At 36.6% G+C, this 22,176-nt stretch overlaps 1 protein-coding gene across 1 annotated transcript; it reads left to right on the top strand.

Annotated features, from left to right (window-relative positions):
* Positions 1-7,147: 7,147 nt before the first annotated feature.
* LOC145775717 (sodium/glucose cotransporter 4-like) lies at positions 7,148-17,569 on the top strand. The gene is made up of 13 exons (XM_082587071.1): positions 7,148-7,268; positions 8,881-9,057; positions 9,603-9,767; positions 10,176-10,362; positions 10,758-10,963; positions 11,295-11,430; positions 11,907-12,023; positions 12,275-12,416; positions 13,114-13,282; positions 13,562-13,777; positions 14,352-14,429; positions 14,775-14,877; positions 16,054-17,569. Exons 2-13 carry the CDS (start codon positions 8,884-8,886, stop codon positions 16,281-16,283), a joined length of 1,923 nt encoding a protein of 640 aa, XP_082443197.1. The 5' UTR covers positions 7,148-7,268; positions 8,881-8,883; the 3' UTR covers positions 16,284-17,569.
* Positions 17,570-22,176: the final 4,607 nt, after the last annotated feature.

The raw sequence follows: 22,176 nt of genomic DNA, 5'->3' as shown, positions 1-22,176 counted from the left end.
CCAGGCCGGCGTTGCAGCGGATTGGACTTGCAACATCGGTAGGCACTTTAACATTGCAGTGCAGAAGAAAAAATAGTATTAGCAGAGGGTGGGAATCGAACCCACGAAATCGAAATTACTATACTCCTCTGCCCTAACCATTAGGCAACGGTGGTTGTGGTGAAGCATTTAGTTAAATTTCTTTGTATCAAAATTTTTGATCAGAATATCACGTCACGAGTCACATGACTGAAATCAGCTGAATCGCGAATGAACATGTCACGCATGATTGCGTACCTCTTCGACCAGTGGGTAATGTTAAAGTGCCTACCTGCAACATCTTACCACCGAATGTGGGCTACCAGCACAATTTTTAAAAAGCTCAAAGTGGGTTTACAAAAAAAACTTCAGAATAACAGCAAATCTGTGCAGTGCCACTTCATTGTTACAAAAAAGTGTGTGGAAACGTTTTTCAAATAAACTTCAAAAGCATAGTGTAGCCAACAGGTTTCATGCACAAAAATCTTTTAAATGTTTATGTCCGAACAGAATCGAGTAACGGTAGGGAGATCCCCGCATTTCTGGAATTCTCCGCAAATTACGAAATTTAATATTAAGTCATTACGAAAATGCTTAAACTTGGTAACTTTTTTTCGGAAATCGCAACCAATGGCAGATGTTTTGATACAGCGAATGGTACAAAGTGGCTTTTAATATGGCATCAAAATATTTAAATTTAGGCTTGAGAAGCAAAATTTCTCGGCATGCCGTTTGGGAAGGAAACACATAGCCTTATTTGACCGGCATGAAAACGACATTGCTCAATACCTTGACCTATTCCAGATGGATTGAAGGTTCTCTTTTTATTGTGGGCTGGGTCGATGTATTTATAGCAGAAATTATGAAAACTGATCTTTTGTAGTGTATCGAGTGCTTGTGAGATAACTAACTGGCGGAAAACATCAAAAGCTTTTTCAAATCCATCCTCGAATTTTGCGTTTACTGTTGAAATAAACGCTGAAATAAATTAAGTCGCCAAAGAATCGCAACAGCAAAGATCAAATTGGATAATAGCAGCTAAAAATTGGAAGTGAACAAACAAACTGTGATCAGTTTTGTATGTTTGAAGTTGTTTTGAAAAGACATCCTTTCACGAAGCTTAACAATTTCTCGAATTCTTAAAAAAAAAACATTTTTTCAATAGAATGTCAACATTAGTCAGCAAAACAACATCATAGACAAACGCTTTTTGAATTGAAACTGAATAACATGAAAAACTAAAGTACAGCACAACAGATTTCAACACTTTTTCAAGTTTTTCAAAAGTTATCGATTCCGTCAATAAAAAGTTAAACAATGTAGGATGCTGTGATTCACCATGCATCAATTAAAATTAAAAATAGACAAATTAAGTTTTAAATATCTTGAATATTGTAATGGCTACAAATATCTTCCTCTGTGCCTGCAGATTGTGACTTTCGGGCTTGGTGCATATAATCCTGTAATTGCTTGCTTTATTACCAGTTTTAAGAAAGAGAAAATTCAATGTTTGTGGACTCAGCAGTTTTTCGTCACTGGGCGCACAAGTGCTGTGGTATAAACAATTTTTCTCGTGATATAAGATGAAAGATGTTTGTTTTTATGTAAATTTAACAAGACTTTGAAGCGAGAAATTCATTACGGCATTAGAAACGCAACCTCAACACTATGTCTGAATTGTTGAATAAAAATTTCAATTGTTGATTGACAAGAATGTATAGCTTTCACGCCATCGCAATCAACTCAACCAATTATAATGTAAAAAGAAGGCAACCATTGCTGGCTGGGAAGACTTGCGCAGGTTTGAGCAATGAACAAATCACCTTTTTTCTTGATTAAATGCAAAGCGATTGCATTCGCAAGCACGTGTTTCATCATAACCTGAAATTGGTATTCCTTTGAATCAATCAACTAGTTGCATTTTCTCAATTCAATAGATATTACATATTACTACATAAATATTTCATCTGAATATCACATAATCTAAATCGTGTCGTAAATAATGTAGCAAAGAAGTGTCAGACTTGTTACGTTTTGAATCCCTAAAAAGATTCCTGGCCAGGAGCTATAAGCACCCCGCTGAACCCTCTGCTAACGTTGCTGCATTGGAGAAGTATTACACAATGCAGTCATTTTGACTTAAAGTGCAATAACCAGCATTCTCTAAAATCTAAATGAAGTGTATTTTCAAGAACAACAACTTGATGATATCAAAAAATCCTGACAACAAAAAATAGCATTCTCTAAAATCTAAATGAAGTGTATTTTCAAGAACAACAACTTGATGATATCAAAAAATCCTGACAACAAAAAATACAGTATTGCGAAATACCGTATCACTTTTCAATCTTTTTTTGTAGCCATCCGAAGGCGGCAGCCTTAATACGTCAATTGTTTGGCTGGACATTGTTGTGTATCCCTTAAACAGTGTAATGAAGGTCTCAGTAAAAATAGACATACTATGATGTGCTAATTATTTTTCAGACTTTATCTGTCATTAACATTTTTAGAAAAACTATCTCATACTTACACGCCACGTGGCAGGCATTTCCACACTTTGCCGCGTTATCGCAATGCGAGATTCATCTCACCATACCAAGCGGTTGGAATACATGTGTTGTTTTGCCACCTTTTATATTCACTGGAGTATTGATATTTTATATGTTGTGGCTAGACTTGACATGTAGCTCGATTAGGATACTTTTGTTTGCTATTCCTGACGCACACGAATATGCTACCGATGAAAAATTGAATGAAAAGATCCTGCTTCAGGGCTTGCATTATTGTGGACAAGTAATGCGGTTTCACAAAATTGCAATATGTTGTTTGGTTTAGGCTTTTTTTCATTTTTTTAAGTCATTTCAAGTGGGTTACAAACAAATTGACAGCTATGATACGCATTCTGCTTGGCCATCTTTTTATGCTAACCGGTGTGCGGGATTGCGGTTGCTGAGGTTTTCATTCCTGTTTGGTAAGAAAGAACAGAAAAAATTTCTTCAGCTGTAATGGATGTGAAGAACATTAGCAAATGCTTTTAAAACATCCTGTTCAATTGTGAAAGAAAATTTTGCAACAACTTTCACAACGAATTATGAAAACTTCAAAAAGCGAGTTAACCCTTGAAATTACAGTGATAAGTATGGACAGGAGAACAGACTGCTTTGTGAAAGAACTTATTAACCTTTTGATTCAATTTTGGTAAAGTTCAACTTCTCACGTTGAATCAGCGCCTGACAAAGTTACGTTAAAACGGTGAGTAGTTTTATCAATTTCTTACCCTCGCCCACCTAGAAAGATAATATCGGATCCGTTTTGCTAATCTCCTGTGACTAAAATAGTAAAAAAATATCCTATTTCTTCAATTGTACAATTACTGTCAACCAGCGACAAAGAAAATTGAGGTGACGAAAACCGAAATGGGATTAAGGGTTAAGTATTTTTAGAGCGTCAACCAGAAACAAAGTCGTAAACAAATTTTTCGTTTTAAACCTCTCCTTCAATATTGAAACACAATTGCATCACATGCACCTAGAAAGACTATAAAACTTTAGCCTACGGAAGTTGAAACATTTTTTAATTTTTTTGACTGCTAAATAGCCTACTAGTTTCAGTCATACTTGCTATACATTGGTTGAATCTAACAAAGCTTAGAAATAAAGGTGGTCATTAATGTTATGCAACCCGTGGCCATATTATACTTCAACATTACGATGCAAATTTGAAATAAAAACTTAAATGTCGATACAAGAAGCCACAGTTTGGATTAGTTTTGGATAAGCGTTTGAAGCATTGCCTATTGCTCTTGTCATTCTTTCGATAGATTTTCACAACCAGCGTTATCCCACCTAGCAATTTCGTTCCTTTTACATTTATTCTACACGTGCAGATTTGGGTCATCATTAACTTAGTGTCATTAAGTCGGGTGGTCTTGGTCGGGTCCGACTCGATCACTTTATAATAAAGTTATACTTTGCTTCTATGATCTCTGCTTTGTTAGGTATAAGACTTAAGAATTATATAAACAATGAAATTATTGTACTTTTGCGTGAAAAGGATGTCAAACATTTAAAAAAGAGATCAATTGTTGTTTCTTGCTGTGGGCCTTACTCCATATTACTAGAAGTACCAGATAGACATTTTTGACCGTTTTTCTTTTTCAAGTGAATGATATTTTGCTTTTTTTATAAACTGGACTTAGAATTTTCATGGCTTTTAATCGTTGTCATTGAAGTTTATATTTTTAAGTTTACGCATGCTAACCACTAGGCTATATTATATTGTATACAATCCGAACAAAATCAACATTTTAAACAGCATTTATTAATTACGGATGCTTTCAGATTGTGATTCTTTCAGGTTGTGAAAGATTTCTGTACAAACAGTTTTTAGTTACATACTCCACCTAACGCTAATTTGTTTTCACAAGACACGGCCACTTACCTCAAATGAGCGTGAAATATTTTCCATTCAACCAAACGATCGGATCTCGCTTTTCGTTTGGAAGAGAAACCACAGGGCAAATTTTTGTCAAGACTTCATCAAAAACAATCATCCTTGAGGATGAAGCTTCCAATTCCATTGATAATGATAGCAATAGGTTGATATTTGCTAGAAAGCAACTCGAAGATGGCTCAACGCTCTGTGACTACTACATCCAGAAAGAATGAACTCTTCATCTTGTTCTTTGGTTGAGATAAGGTGGTAAGAAATGAAAGTACAAGAATTATACTACTCCAAAGAAGCTCAAGTACAAGAGGGTGAAAGTGAAGCTTACCATGCTTAAGTACTACATTACTAGTTACTACAAGGTCGATGAGAACGAGAATATCACGCGCTTGCGTCGCGAGTGTCCCACTATTGAGTACGGCGCTGGGGTCTTTATGGCATCACACTTCAATCAACAGTACTGCAGAAAATGTGGTCTGACTTATATGTTTAAACCTGAAGATGAAGAAAATTAATTCTATTCAACGACAAAAAAAAATAATAAAATGATCGAATCTCACACCTCGCAAGCCTCTTTGAGTTACGTTGTTCTTATATATTTCTATTACAAAACTGCAGAGCAGATGAAAGTTACTGATAGGATGAAAGTTACAAGTGCAGCTTGATATTGCTGTTTCTTTGTGCACAAAGTCGGGCGCTTGACCAACTGAATTATTGAGGCAAATTATTCGAGCACATCTGCTGTCATCATCACCAATAAACAAATCTTAACTCAATTTTTTTCTTTCTGTTTTACTTTTTTTTACAATAATTGTGAGTTTTTGACCAAAACTTACAAGTAAAATCTGAGTGGTTTGATCCAGATTTGCTTAATAGGCTACTTGAAAAACAAGTGGCAACGCTTTTTCTTAATGCACTTTTTGGCAGTCAACGCAACCTGGTTGGAAATCCCGTTCTTTTAAATCCATGGGTAGACTACATTTTTTTCGCTTACGATAGCATTAGTCCAATAAAGATTGTATCTGCTTGTAAAGATTTGTTCCAATAAAATTGGTAGCGCTTTATTCAAGCTGTTAAAAATAGAGCTGGTAAACAATCGATGAAAAAGCTACGGTATTCCATACAATTCAGAGTGGTAAATTTTACAACAAACAAAACAGATTCACAATCACTCGCAGGCCGCGGTTGTGCTGCTCACTAAACAAAGTGTAAGGCTATAACTGAAAGGAACAATTTAAAAATCTTTGCTATAAATCAGGAGTCACCAAACTTTTTTCTCTAAGGGCCGGATTGTTGCGAGATTAACAGCTGCGGCCGCATGCAAATTGCGAAAAATATACAACTATTTAGAATCTCTATTGACTTGATTTGAGCACAATAAATAACAAAGTCAGCGGTGGAATAGCGAAGTTGTGATGAAAATCGAAAGGTTGCTGGAAAATATATCCCCTGCTGTGATACACTACAGGGCATTGTGCTCTTGAAAAAACATTACATCTTTCGAAATTTGGCCTATAGGCTGTCCCCATTTGAGGTGGCCTAATGATAAAGGTGCAATGTGATGGTAGCTCAACAGCAACGTCAGTCCTTTACGAAAAAATTGGTAACTTTTTTCCTTAACAGTTGTACCGGTAGTGCAGCTGTTATTTCCGCAGCACGTGGCGGGCCGGATGAAATCAGTTCGTGGGCCGGAACCGGCCTGCGGGCCATAGTTTGGTGACCTATGCTATTAATCAACATGGAAGCAAACTAGTTAAAAATCATCACTTTCAAAGATACTTTCAGTAAAGCACTTGGCAGTAATGCACAAAATGTGGCAAAAAAGAAAACCCGCGAATGCTCGTTTATAACAATCACGAAATTTTATAGGTGTTTGTCGCTTCATAGAGTAAATATTTGATTTTTGGTAAACCTGAGCTACAGGTAGTTTATTTTTCTGCAAAAGATTGTAAAAGATTGTTGTAAAGCCAAAATTTATAGGCCTATAAAATTTTGCTTATGGAGGCAAGTTGGTACCTGGACATGATAAATATTTTAGTTTTAATATGCTGCTCCCCTAGTAATGACCCATCTAGAAATTCATTTGTGAGCGTTCAATGCGAATTCTGGTACAATTAAGACCACTTTGGTACGGGTGACTGACAAAACTTAGGAGATGTTTAGTTCTAAACGTTAGATTTTATAAACATTAAAAGCTTATAAATATTTTAAGTGAGGACAATAGTCATCTTCTTGCATCTTAGCAGAAGGCCAGAAATATCTGTTATTTTTGTTCTCAAGTAATTTTAAAAATCTTTGAACTGTTAAGAGCAGAAACTAAACTAATATCAAGTAGAAGAATATAGAACAGGCTGCTGTTCTTTGTGTTGCATTGCACAGGTAAAAAGTGGACGCTTAGCAGTAGAATCAATAAGCCAGTGATCACTGCTTAGCTTTTCAAAGTGAGCGTGTGGCATTAGTTTTTTGTAAAGTTCTTTTAATTGCCAGTTAAGAAAAAAAATCACTTAATATATTTTCAAACGTTTAAGTTATGCGAAAATTGTCTTAACGAAAACTACAGTATATCACATCAATCAAATACTTTGCTGATACAACAAACTTTTTTTTTGATAAACTATTGTTCAACAGATTTCAATAAAAATAAACCAGTTAGTTGAAAGCAATCTTTGGTTAGAATGGAAAATTCAGGAGAACAAGTCACTGTTCTATCAACAGAGCCTTCTTTGCCAGAGGCTGGAATCGAACCCGCTGATATTGGAGTGATTGTAGTATACTTTGCTCTTATCTTAGCAGTGGGAATATGGGTAAGTTTTGTGATAATAAAAGCAATTTGGTGGAAACAATCTCCATTTGGTACGCTCAAAACATGGCTGTGTATTTGTATTGGAAATATTCGATATAATAGCTTTTTTATCAATAACTTTCACCAACGATAGATCTTCTTTTCAACCTCTAGAGCCAATTCAAAGATTTTGATTTAATTCGACTATTTTTGTTTTTTCTCTTTACGTTGATGAGGAGAAGTCACATTCTATTCTTGTCTATTTGTATTTTCTTTGTCTGCAGACGTTATATCGTCTTAAGACTCTCTCTCCTTCTGATACGTTGTGGCTATTGACTTAAAAACCTACCCACGTAGACATTATTTCTTTTTTGCATGTTTTCATTTATCTTATCGAGCTTTTACTTGACTTTCCGCAAAATGCTGTTACTCCCATAAACTTTATTCATTATCCTTCGAAGAAAAATTTATTCAAACTGCGCATGACGTCATTAGTAAGCTTTGTAAAAGAAGCATCAATTAATTTTGTTTTTTAGTTTTATAATAATTTATAATTTCTTTGTATAATACTGCTTTTATAATAATCGTCCACAGCCACCAGTTGCCATTTTCTAATTTGTGTCAACATACAGTACCGGTGGCGTATTCTCCATGCATGCAAGGCATGCACTGCATGCCTTACAATTCTGATAAAATCAGAAATCTTTCAGAAACAACGAATTTATGCGTAAAAATTGAAAATGTTCTCTTAATTTCAATATTCGAAACAACTGTTCGTTTTCAAAATTTGGAAACTTTGCTGACCCTGGCAACTCTGGATGCTGAGACGAGCTCAGCATGCGTTGATAATACAATTTGCCTATTCGCCACTCTTTTACAACAGCGTGGCGCAAATGGAACCAAGGCATGCAAATTTGAAACTGCATGCAAAACAAAAATCACGATCTTGAGACAGGGTTGCCAGATTGGTCTTTATAAGGCCAAATTTCAGAAATTCAGGGTGTTTAAAAAGTGCTTGGCTGGACTATTTTTGTTTGGACGCTTCGTATTTTTTAGTTTTCCGATTGGCACTTGTTTGGCCTTTTTTCTTTTGGTCCTCATAGTTTAGGTTCTTGCTGTTTTCTACTGTAGATGGTATGATATAGGCCTACTTGAGACCTAAGCACAGTAGTTTAAAAGATCATCAAGAAAACTGGTCGGGTGTATGCTGAAGGCCAAAGACCATACACCGATGCATAGCGCTTCAACTCCGCTTTCCTGCAATGCAGGATACAGATATAAAATTAAGACATTACATTCATGGTGCGTTCCAAACCTCATTTTTTGCAAAACAGCTCAAACAATTATCCGCTAAGTAAGGCTCAGATTGCAAGAAAAGCTATAAAATCTAAAGCAAATTTGCAAAATTTTCCTGGGAGGGGGCATTCCCCCAGACCCCCCTACAGTGGCTATGACCCTCCTTCCATTGCATGCCTACGAAAATCAACCAGGATACGCCACTGAGTAGAACGTACAGCAAAACTGACTCATTGGAATAGTGCAAATTAATTTAAAACACAGACATATCACTTTTGAGTAATATTATGCTTAACACGTATTCCCTAACAGCATCGAAGAATCCCATTGTTTTACAGGCAATGTGCAAGACCAACCGAAGCAATGTCAGTGGTTTCTTTCTTGCTGGTCGAGATATCACATGGTTTCCGGTAGGGGCTTCCTTGTACAGCAGCAACATTGGAAGTGGTCACTTTGTAGGGCTTGCAGGTTCTGGTGCAGCTGCTGGAATAGCGCAGGGATCTTTTGAGTGGAATGTAAGCATAGATGACTTATGCAATAGATTGAGTTTCGCTTTTAGCAGCATGATCGTTGCTTACTTCACAATGTAGAATCTTGTAAAATGTAGATATTAACAACCTGTTTTAGCCTGATACTGTGAGTTCGCTGTGATAATAGCGAGTTGCACTCGCTTTCAGAACACAGTTCCCTATAGTCATGTGCTATGACGAACTTAATAGATGCCTTACTCTGATGTAAGCGCAATAAAACGTATTTGCTTTTTGTCACTTTGAGAAGGTAAGCATTGGCCACAGACCTACAGCCATCGATATTTTGATGTCATAGATTACAGTAAACCATTTTTTAAATAAATTTTTAAAATGTATTCACCTAACTTCCAAAGTTATGTCTTTATACATTTTTTTGACATCGTAAGCAACTTCTTTAAAACAACACTGTTTTTTTTTTAATTTCATCTATTTGTGATGTGATAACAAGTTGGAAAATGACTTTACAGCTATGAAGTAAATATTTACATGATTTCAAGTGTTTATTACAAATCTATTTATTCGGAAAACAGGCGATGGTGACACTAGTCATTTTGGGTTGGATTTTTGCTCCTATATATATAGCATCTGGTGTGGTGACGATGCCTGAGTACCTCAGGGAGCGATTTGGAGGCCAGCGAATAAGAATCTTCCTATCAGTCCTTTCTCTTGCAATTTATATATTTACGAAAATATCAGTACGTATTGAGTTATATAGTCGTATTATTTTCTCTCTGACCATCTGAAAACTGTTTATTGGAATGTCAAGAGCTTCAGTTTGTGGCAGGCTGTTAAGAGCGTAACAAAACATTACATTAACTTTCTGTCATTTATAGTATTAACAGCACTAAAAAACGATTCAAGAAATGGAATAAACTAAATTGTTTTACTCTGAGTCTTTCTTAAGACTAAATGCTTGTTCTAAATATTCATGCATATCAATTTTCCAATAACCTGCATTTGATGTTAGCTTATAATTTTTAACCATATACTCGTAAGACAGTAGGCTACATGTTTGACAAACTACCCGATTACCTAACTTATTTTTTCATTTTTATATAACTCATGTATTTTCAAAATAGCCAAAACAGTATTTTACATTTTAGGCAGATCTTTTTGCTGGTGCCATATTCATCCAAGAGGCTCTAGGGTGGAACTTATATTTGGCAATCTGTGTTCTGCTTGCTATTACAGCTCTTTACACGGTGACTGGAGGTTTGGCCGCCGTAATTTACACAGATACAGCGCAAACTTTCATCATGGTGATCGGGGGTCTCGTTATGATGGCTTTATGTAAGTGCAATAAACAGTTTACAACACAGTTTTATAACATAGTGGCTATAGATAGCGATGTGTGAAGTTATCAGAGCAAATAAATTTCTTTGCGTTAGCTTGCTATAATTAGAATACAACCCTAAATAGTTATGAAGCTTCAAAGATTGGGGAACATCTTTTTAGAAGTAAATAATTTAATTTACTGGTACAACATTATACAGTATATACTAATTTTTATTAATATATCAAACCTATGAGAAAGGAAAAACGAAGATTATTCTATATTGCATATTGTTATCTTTGCAGCTTTGCTGATGTTCTAGTAGGAAATTCATTCTTATTTCTACTTCTTGATCTAATTCCAACAAATCGAGTTATCTTGTTTACACAATTGAATACATTCGTGTTTTTAGCGTTTGCAGAAATTGGTGGATACAACAACCTCGAGCCAGAATACATGTCGGCCATCGCGGATGTGCGACCACCGAACACAACGTGTGGTCTGCCTCGACCGGATTCTTTTCATGTTTTTCGAGATCCCATCGATGGAGATTTGCCCTGGCCAGGAATGATATTTGGCATAACAATCATATCTGTATGGTATTGGTGCACCGATCAGGTCAGAAAACCTTATCTCAAGTTGCAACGTGATTTCCTGTTCGTACAATTTTTAGTTAAACTATTGTAGGACACAATCAACAAAATACAAACGACTTTCTGAATAAAAATACGTTACAATCGTCGGATCTTTTCAATACACAGTAGGTTATCAAGGCTTTTATCACCTTGTTTTCGATAATTGAAAAAAAAAACATTTTACAGAAAGCCCAAGAAAAAATATAGCCTATAGGCCACTAAGATTTTTTTATAAGTTATATTTGATCAAGCTTACTGTTTTAAATCTACATGTTCAAGGAACCGACTTACTTGAAATGAATATTTTTGCTAAGGTGATTGTACAAAGAACTTTGGCGGCAAAAAATCTTTCTCACGCCAAAGGAGGATGCGTGATGGCTGGGTTGATCAAAATTCTTCCAATGTACATGATGGTTATGGTTGGAATGATAAGCCGAATTATTTTCCCAAGTATGTCATGGCCTGCAGAAGTAAAGCGCAAAGTTTAAGTTTTTATTTTCTAAGGAATTGTAACTTGAAGCATTTAATACCTCAGACAAAATTGATTCCGTACTAAAAGTAACATACTGTAGAAGGTTATCGAAAATAAATTGTTTGGTAAAGGACTAAAATGTAATGTGAAAATGACAGATTGGGAGTGAGTTGCTGTTCTCGTACTAGATATTGTCCGTTAAATGAATTTTCCCGTTTCTTATTAGATTGCTTTGTCATTATGCATTGAGCTGCTCAAAAAGTAAAAATAATACTGAAAAAGACAAGGCGGAACAATTAAATGAAAAATGATTCGAATTTTAGACATTTTAAAACCTTTTGTTTAAAAATCAGTTAGAAGAAATAATTGCTGGTTGGATGACTTTTTCTTAATCTTTATGCGCTTTATTTGTTTTACCAACCATTTTGTTTGAGGTTTTGTCAAATAATCTTAGATTCCATCGGATGCGCTGACCCTGATGTGTGCGCGGCTGCATGCGGAGCTAAAGCAGGCTGCACTAACTACGCATACGCAAAACTTGTTTTGTATATTATGCCGACTGGATTGAGAGGTCAGAGATTTCTTTTGCATGTTTGCTAGTTTTAGAAAGACTCAATAGTTGTAGCAGCCTATCATGAACGTATATTGTGAAAGTAGTTAGCCTGGAACCACAAAAGCTAGGCATTATAACTTGTGATTGTTGATACTTAATTTTATATTAACGATAGTCTACTGTGAGGATACAAAAAAAAACACACTGCTATCTTTTGTTTTAGTTGTAGAACTACACTACAGTATCTGACCAGGCTTTCTGTGATGCAGGTTTGCTGCTTGCAGTGATGATTGCTGCTCTCATGTCCTCGTTGACGTCAGTTTTCAATAGTTCCAGCACCCTCTTTACATGTGATATATGGGCGAAGTTCAGACCAAACGCAACAAACAGAGAACTCATGTTGGTTGGCAGGTAAGGCTACCTTTGCTTTGTTTACAATGGAGCAATGTGCTTTATTCATTGGTTCACAGTAAATTAAATTACTCTTGTTTAAATTAACTTTGTATTCAATTAACTTAAATTACATAGCATAGACAACTATAAGTTTGTTTTAATTTCAATTTTAAATGTGTGACGCACTCAATTTCTTTCAGAATCAATTCTATTACGGTATATTTTACAAGTTCACTAATCAAGAATTAATTTACAACTTAAGCTTAATTAATTGCAAGTGGGCATATAGGCTAGTATTTTTAATTGTTTAATTGATTCTTTATTCTCGGACTGGGTAAGCTTCTTGCAGAGCTTAATCCTGGCAGTTTCGCATACTTGTAGAGGCTTTGAATCACTGACGCAGGCCCGGTTACCGCCATTGACAGAATGAAGTTTCCGATTGTTGAAGTGTTGTTGCTGGGGAATTATTCCATCCATTAGGTGCCGCTGAATGGAGAGCAGTCCTTAACGTGCGTTGCTCAAGCGCACACCACGAGAGTCGAACCAGCGATGCTTGATTTGGAAGCTTCTTCGTTCATGAAATCACGCGCTAACTAACTAAACCACTTACCTTAAAATCTTATTGTGGAACTGCAAAACAAAATTTTATTTTTGATTTTTTTAAAACTGTTGGACACTGCACTTAAAAGTGTAACGATCTTTTGTAATGTTGCAGAATATTTATTCTCGTTATGGTTGGAGTTAGCATAGCTTGGGTTCCTATTATTCAAGTGGCTGCATCTGGTCAGTTGTTTGATTACATCCAGGCCATCACTAGTTACCTTGCTCCCCCAATCACGACAGTGTTTACCATGGGAGTGTTTTGGCCGAGGCTGAATGAACCAGTGAGTAGGCTGCGCAAAGGGCTAATGTACTTTCACAGCAGTTAATGGAAAACATGAGAGTAAAGAATGAATTTGATTTAAAATTTCAATAATTTCTCTCCGATTAGTCTCAAATTGAAAGTGATATTTCATGATTTTATTTGGAACTGAAAGATTGGCTTAGCTTTAGGCTACACGCTTTTTTCGACAAAACTGTGCTATTTTGATATGATTACCGTACACTGCGTAAAGCTAGTCACAGAACAGGCCTAGTTCACCTGAAGCATCACTTTTGCGCAGGGAACATTTTGGGGATTGGTTCTTGGAATGCTTATCGGTATTGTTCGAATGATTATGGAGTTTTCAATCGGAGCTCCAAATTGCGGAGAACCAGAATTCCGGCCGACCATTCTTTATAAAATTCATTATCTTTATTTTGCCATGATATCGACAGCTTGCACTGTCATCATCTCAATTGGCGTATCACTGGTCACTCCACCAATAGACGACAGATGTGTAAGTTGTCATCTTTTGCAGTGATTTAACATGCCCAAATCGTGGACGTCCCTATTGTTCACGCCCAAATCTTCTTATGACACGTTTGTCATGGTTTAATTAAGCCTACTTGTTAATATAATGATTTCACAAGCGTTGTTTTTCTAAGTGACTACACTGTAGTCTGGTGTTATTTGGCTCAACTATTTATCAAACTGGTGTTAGTTGGCTACGGCCCGCCAAAACCATGTAATGTTTGGCTTTGGCCCGCTGTTGCAAAAAGGTTGCCGACCCCTGGACTACAGGAATCATAGAAGCATAATTTACTCGTAATCATTTTTATATAACTTGTTCAGTTTGTGCTTTTCAGTCTGGAGTGTCGTTACAGTTATAGTGCATCGTCGGATTTATCTTATACATTTCATTTTATGTATATTGCAGATTTAAGTAATTCCTGATGAGGACACACGTACGTGTCGAAAATGCTTGTTGATTTTTTTTTGCACATATAGCCTACAAACAGGACAAACTATCGGTTATTCATTTTGACAAAAGTATTGACTTATTTATGTTGATATTATTCATGTTTTATTAGCTTGTACGCTTAACGTGGTGGAACCGCTTTAGTAAACGGAAAAGACTTCATATTGAAGATATCATGAAGGAACGAAAGGTAGATACGAAACAGAATAATAGTTTATTCCAATTATGAGGGAAATGTATTTTGAATGTGGGATTTTCTTTTAGTCAACTTTGTTTCCATTAGCAAATTAACACTCTTTGTATCTTGTAATAACACAATCAATATGCCGTTTCACTGGGTAACCTATTTCACTAAACTAAAGATGTCTCAGAAAAATCACAAAAAATACTTTGAACGCGATGCAGTTCAGATCTTTGGCCTCAGTTCATAACAAAGCAGTTACATTACGTGCGGTCCATTGTGTTGCTCCTTGCAAAAACGCCAATATCAAATCTTCATGCTTTTTTTACATTGATTAATCGGGTTTGAATGCAGAAAAGAGCTCTGGATGGAATAGAAAATGTTGGTTATGAAAAAGAAGCAAATAATGACATCCATCCGAAAGAGGCCGTGTTTGAAAAACGAAGCACCATCCCAGGTAAAAAGCGAAGTAACTCCAAAAGCTACCAATGACGATTAAAACGGGAAATTGCATTTGCACGGATGAAAACGATTGGAACGCCGATCAATCTGAATAAAAAAGTAAAAGCCCAAAATGATGAAACTAAACTGATAAATACTAAACGTTTCAAATACTAAACCATTTTCATCTTCAGTGCTATTTCAAGTTACAGTTTCAACTCAAAAAAGCACTGAAAAAATTCAATTGAACTTGCAAATTGAAATTCAACTGCGCTGAAAGTTTAATTTTTGAAACATTTATTGAACAGGAGTTTACTTTCTGAATTTGGGCTCTGTGCGTTTTGTACAGAAATTAAAATCTCCTCTAGTTTTAAGCTTCGTTCAGTTTTACTCATCCTAAATATGAAATAACAAAATGTAGGCATTGAAATATTTCACAACCTCAAACAGCCACTTTGTCTGGTCCAGATCTTTACTAGATCTGGTACGGATCTGACCAGATTCTTACCCGATCTGCTCCAGATAAAGTGGCTGTCTGGGACGTAACTTGGTTGACGGGTTTTTCATTATTTGCATACGTTAAAGCGACGTAATAAAAAAAAACTCATCTTGGCATCAGGGCCGGATTTAGCTGATGGGGGGCCCGGGGCACTTTTAGATCGGGGGGCCCCCATGCAAAAAATTTTTTCAAGCCAACGGCGCGAAAAACCATCTCTACGTCTACAGTAGCATCAGTCCAGTACTGCACAGCAGTTTGCAGAAACTTTAAAGGCCAAAAGGAAAAAAAATAACACAAAATCACATTTTAACCACATAGGGGGGCCCTTCAAAAGTCGGGGGGCCCGGGGCAACTGCCCCCTCTGCCCCCCCCCCTAAATCCGGACCTGCTTGGCATGACTTTTTTTCCACGAAAGTCATCTACATGTATTTGTCAAAACTGGAGCTGTGTAATTTGAAGAATATCAGCTTGTCTTGAATTAGAGTTGGTTTTTAATTTTAAACAATTCCTGTGTCGGATATCTTTCTTCTTTTTACAGTCTTGATAGAAAATGCTATTGCTGCTAGCCTAACGTAATCTTAAACCAAAAACAAAATACGAATTGCAGCAATAAGAATTTACATTTGAAATACTAATTTAATAAATAAATAGAAAAAAGCGTGTATACAAAATGGAGTTATTGTGTGTATTCAGAGCATGAATCTCTGCGAGAAGACATTGGCAAACCTTGCTGGAAAAAAGTGATCAATCTCTTTTGTGGGTTAGACGAAACACAACAAGCAAGCATTAGTCCAGAAGAAGCTGAACTTCAAGCGCACGCTATGATCAACATTGAAGAAGAGAAGTGGCCTTCTATATTTGTGAATGTCGGATGTTTGTGCATGTGCTGCGCTGGCGTGTTTTTATTTGCTTTTTATGCATAAATTCAACTGCAATTTTTTCAATATCACTGTACAAAAAAGTTCTAATTCACAGTCTATGAAACAGACTTTTTTTCTTACAAATATATTTTATCAATATTGTGTTTAAATGTTTAATTTATTTGAAATCGAATTTCTGTTCACGTGATTGCGACAAGACACCAATGTCATTACTCATTAGTACAAGTAGGCTAAGGTCTTCAATCGTATATCTGAAATGTAACAGCTATCTGACTTCAAGAAGCCCAAACTAATGACCTCATCAAGCTTAATCTTGCAAATTTAAAAATCTACCACATTTTATTTCTACTCAAAAAGAGGGGGCAAGAATGGATGAATGGATGGAATTTAGGACGAAAGACTAACTTTCAATTTTTACATTTAAAATAGGTAACTTGCATGCAGTTTCCTTTTAACCTCACTGATTTTACCCCAATCAGTGTTTACAATCGTTTTGGCAATACATTCAACTGTGATCACCTCCTGTTTTTGAGTGGTTGATTACGACCAAATACAAAAATGCAATCGACTGTTGACATGATTCAAAACATGTAACATGATTAAACAGCTGTAGTTTTTAAAAAAAATCCAGGTAAATCCTTAAATATTTCCTTGGAAAATCCTACGTTCTTGTACGAAAAATTATTTACGCCCGAAAGTAAGCTATTTCTATCGTTGGAGAAAAAGTTGCACAGGCTATAGGCCTATTATAAACATGTTACCGTCAGGAAGTTTAATCTGGAGTAGATTTTTACATGTAGCCTATTTGCACAAAAATAATATAAGCCTACAAAAATATTCATACCTCATACGAAAGAGCAAAAAAACTGTGAAATTTTCAAAATGGATATGGTTATATTTATTTTATTAGTTAATTTAGCCAGCTCAACACAAAATTCGAAAATAAAACTTTGTGAATAAACTTTTCAATCTTCTTTTGATTTTACCAATGACTTGAATGAATGCGTAGAGCTAGGGGCTCTAAGAGAGAGGGGGAAGTCGGGCAACTTTTCCCCCTAGCATAGCATTGTAAAAGATAAAAGAATAGTTCTTTATTTTTTACGTTTGAGGGGACCCATTTTTGCCCCTAAGATAATAGTGTAGCAACTTAAAAAATAAACAAATTTCAAGTATTTTTCGTTTATGGTAGATGCTATTTCAGATGTTTTGCATCAAGAACAAATCATTCTCGTATTAAGGTAGGCGATGCTAACTTAAATTGCTTCAAGACGTAAAATTTGATGCTGTTGAGCCTTTTGATTTCTGCATTATTAAAAGGTTTCTATTGTTTTAACTTGAAAATTGGTGCTGCTGCGATTGGCGGAGCGTGTAGTTGTAGCTTACAATTTTTGCTTGACCAACATAACCTTGACTTCAAAAACTGCGTTGGCTGGGCATATTAATCCAACAATCAACACGTCTGGAAAGATTAAAAATATTCAAGCAAGATTCAATTCAAGGGAAGTAAACCCTTTTTGCCTATTGTCTGCTTATGGATATCATTGCTTAAATTTGTTTGGAGTTTATAATGTTGTCCAGATGTCCTATTATTTTTAGAGTAATTGATCGACTGTAGGCTGAGCTTGTGTCATTTTCAATTGTAACCCGGCCAGATAGGAAAATCTGAAGAAAGCTCTCTCATCTAAACAGCCAACTTTCAGCAGTTTCATATCTATGCTTCTCTGCATTTTGTTGTGGATTACAATTCTAAACAATATTCTCTCGACTAACCTGTTCATACAGCGATAAAGAACTGTTTAATGGATAGCTAGATATGCAATGGATAGATGTCAGCCTCGATAGCTCAGTTGGTTAGAGCGTGTGACAACGAAGAAGCTTCAAGAAGCGGCTCGAGTCCAACTCTCTGAGTGTGCGCTTGAGCAATGCATTCTGAGGACTGCTCTTAATTCAGCAGCACCTAAAGAATGGAATAATTCCCCGGCAACGGCACTTCAATAATCGGAAACTTCACTCTGTCAATCTCGATAATCAACCCTGCGTCAAAAGCCTCTACAAGTGTTTTGAAACTAACAGGAATAACGTAGCCTATTCAAGCCTTTGTCAGTGCAAGGATAAAGATACAAAAACCTTTACTTTAGGGCACAGAAATTTGTAAAGAATTGTTTACGATTCACCATGACTGAAAACCCTCGCTACGCTCAAAACCGATTGAACAGCGTATGCATGATGTGCATTTTGACGCTGTGACCCGCAATTTTGCATTGCAAAAGATCCAGAATGGAATGAATGCTTTGTTGAGCTATTTTCATTGCCTGTGTTGTGTGCATATAATTTTTTCTCCACTTATACTAAAATTACCAGCTACAATAAGTTTGATTCGCATCATGATTGGAGCAAATAGGCTACTGGTAGCAGACTTGTCAATAAGAGGAGACGTCATCACCGACCCAACAACGGCTCTTTCAAGATTCCACTCAACAAACAGACAAAAGTGGATAACAGGATCATCAGCAAACACGCCCGCACTGCCCAAACACTAAAAGGCAAGATACTTTCAGCAATCCTAGATGCCCACACTGCGAATCCATCACTCAGGACGTCGATCTGGTCAAGGATTGCCGTCACTAAAATCAGTGTCGGATATGGAGCAATATGTGTAGATATGTATTTGTGACGACATTTTTAAAGACTGGTTGAATGTGCCAAAGGCACCGCGTATCAGATGTGCAAACCATACGACTCTACAATCTTTTCTAGACAAAATAGTGAACAACCTTAGCAATTTTGCTGCAAGTGTAGTCGAGTAATTTTTCTTGATTTTTATATTGAAAGAATTTTTTTTTACATATTGATACGTTGTTAAAATCTAAACTTAAAAGGAATTCAATTTCACGCTGAGGGAAGTAGACCAAGTTCAGCTTAAAACATATGACGCAACGCATGATACAAATTCGTTGCTATTATTTTTTATGAAAAAAAATTTTTGGGGCCCATTTTAGGTATTGTTTCCCGACCAGTCCTGATTTCTCTCGGAGGCCCTGCGTAGAGCAATCAATATTAATCAAAGAACTAGAGAGTGGGTTTGGCTACCCCATTAAATTGATAAATTCAAGTGTATTGTGAAGCTTTCGTCACACAAGTGTGGCTCGTCGGTGACTATACAGATCTATCATATCGAAGAAGGTTTGTAGTTCTGCTCTTGTAAGAATGATACGTGCACGAAGGCATAGGCTACTTGTGTGGCAAAATCTGTACAATACTCTTACATCAATTTAATGTTGTAGCTTATTCTCTATTTCTTCAATACAGAATATCTTTGTTTTCGATACGCTTTTGCGCATGCGCAGAGTCATGCGCACAAATCGAAATGACCACTTCTCCCTGTTTTACAATAAACCAAGACCAGAGAAACTGTTTGCGGCTGTCTTGCAACATTATTAACGTGTTTTGGTACAGCAACAACTAATATTTGCACTTTAAATACCATAAACAAAAAATGACGTTAATGCAATACAAGGCAATTTTACACAAAAAGTAGGCTAACTTATAGGGTGGGAGGTGGTTGGATGGAAATTAAAAAAAAAAGCTTCTAGAGTTCTTAGAATGTACTATTGTATCCTAAAACCAGGGTTAAAGTTGAAATTAAAACTAACCCCCCCCCAGGGGCGGCGCCAGCCAAAAATGAGTGGGGTGGACAAAAATATTTCGAGGTAATATGAACAAAAGAATAGAATGGGGCCAAACGCTCCCATACATTTCCTCTGCGGTCCATAGAATTGCCAACTACGATCTTTGTGTTAGCAAGCTTGTCGTTATTTTATGTCATGGAGCTGCTGCAATGATAGGCGGCCTCATAAAAATTTATTGGGTGGCCCCTCAAACAGAATTTTAAAAAACCTGGCTATTACCGGTACCTAATAATACCCATTGCCATAGGTTAAGAACAGAGATGTAGCCTACGTATACGCCGCAAATTCTACACCGCAAGTATGCGGCGTAGACTTTTTGTTTACGCTAACACTCGCGGCCACATTTTTTTGGATAGTTTGTGCTTGAGGCTACGCCGTAAAGTTTTCGCGGTTTTTTAGCGCATAGCGTCAACGCATAGGCTACTTTTTAATGTTTTTTTTTCGCTACAACACGCCAATACCTTCCAGCGCTGCAGTTGAAAGAACGTTTTCAATGGGCAAAGACATATTGGAACCAAAACACAGCAAAATGTCTGATGAACACTTTCAGATGCTTGCGTTTCTTCGTGGAAATTCAAAATAAAACTTCTTTGTTTCGAGTGGTTTATACCGTGTGAATGTTTGGCACTTAGCAAACAAAATTAGTTTACGTTAATGTATGCGCTGACGCCGCCAACTTTTTTTACAAGTTACGTTGACGCATACGGCGCATGGTTTTTCAAACGTTTGCGTTAACGCTGACGGCGTCAATATTTTTTGTATGCGCGTACATTACTGGTTAAGAATCACTGCACTAAAGTTTTATTTTGCGCTCGCAGGTCAGTTGAAAAGCTTTCACCATTTTTGAGGACCAGTGTTGTCGGCAATGTCTCGCTTCTGCTGATCTGCACCAGATGTTCAAGTCTTTGCAATGATGGCAGGTCGCAGATAATAGTTTATTGTCTTATTTTGCTGTGGATACGTTCACAAGATGCCACAGTCATGGGCAAAGTAGCAACAGTAGCAATAATTTGAAACAAATCGCTGTACAAATGATTTAAGATCGTTTTGTCCAAACAATTTCAAAAGTGAAGGCAGACACAATCACACGGTCCACTTTGGTGCTTTTCAATTTCTAGTTTCCAGTTGTGACAATTAGCTGACCCCAAAAAAGAAGATCCTATTGCTGCCCAACCTGATTTTCATGGAAATTATAGAATTTGACTAAATATTCAACTTAAGGCAAATTTGATGGAGACATGTGCGTGTAATAAAATGCAGCTGCATTTGACATTAATTCACATGTTTGATCCGAATAGCCTAACGCTTTTTAAGTTCATTCAGCGTTCTGTCAAAGGATAAAGAAAAATCTCGTCTTAACTATTCTGTAATGGATTCAGATTCACTCCACGGAAGACTGTTGTAACCTATCAATAATATCTGACCATCTCAGAAATGGCTTGGTGGGTAGCGGCATCGCTTAGCCGGCGTAGTGGTTTCACTGGTAATTTGATTTCTATCCGCAAACAACGGTGTGTTGGAAACCAATTTGGTAAAATCTTCCTCTGAACGCAGTGAGTCAAATGCTCTTGTCAAGTCGTTGATTCAGCAACCCCAGTGGTGAAATCCATTTCTTCACTTTTTAAATAATCTGAAGCCTGTTTACTTAACGAAAAGCATTTATGAAGAATTAGACTAGCAGTAACAAATTCAGTTTGCTTGATGCGGAACAAACATCCAGTAGATACACCATTACATTCGTTTGACATTTGTTGGAACATTGACAGCAGTGCTGAATATAGGCTACATTAATAACAACATCCAGATCATCTGAACGTGCAGACCAATGAGACCATCTAGTAGCCTATCAGATAACGAGCGCAATGCAATTTTTCCAGACGTGATTCCATCCTTTTTAAAATGCTCTTTATACAAAAAAATGTATCTTGGGAGAACAGTCCATAAAGTTGTAGATGTTACCAACTGTTTTGACTGTCGCTACGTTTTCAACACTGTGCCCAAGCGCAAGATTTAGTCGGTGTGCAAAACAATGAAAATATACCGACGGTTTGGCACCCGCTGCAATTAGGTGTTGCTGTGCACCTTCATCCTTGCCTGACATGTTGGTGGCCCCATCAAAACCTTTGACTATTAGGTCTTACAAAGCTTGTGTCTCAGCTGTGATAAAAGCCATCACCTCAAAATGGTAAAATTAGACTACAGTCAATCAATACAATAGAGCGATAACCATGAAGATTCTTTATTTC

Source organism: Aplidium turbinatum, chromosome 8 (genome assembly GCF_918807975.1).
Source record: "Aplidium turbinatum chromosome 8, kaAplTurb1.1, whole genome shotgun sequence".
Classification (NCBI taxonomy): Eukaryota; Metazoa; Chordata; class Ascidiacea; order Aplousobranchia; family Polyclinidae; genus Aplidium; species Aplidium turbinatum.
The sequence above is the reverse complement of the archived record's forward strand: the minus strand, read 5'-3'. Positions and strand labels throughout refer to the sequence as shown.

Excerpts from the sequence above, each read along its gene's own strand:
- LOC145775717 (XM_082587071.1), top strand. The coding sequence starts at position 8,884 with ATGTGCAAGACCAACCGAAGCAATGTCAGTGGTTTCTTTCTTGCTGGT. Across the intron at positions 10,964-11,294 it reads GGTATTGGTGCACCGATCAG|GTGATTGTACAAAGAACTTT; the intron begins GTCAGAAAACCT and ends ATTTTTGCTAAG. Across the intron at positions 14,878-16,053 it reads AAAACGAAGCACCATCCCAG|AGCATGAATCTCTGCGAGAA; the intron begins GTAAAAAGCGAA and ends GTGTGTATTCAG.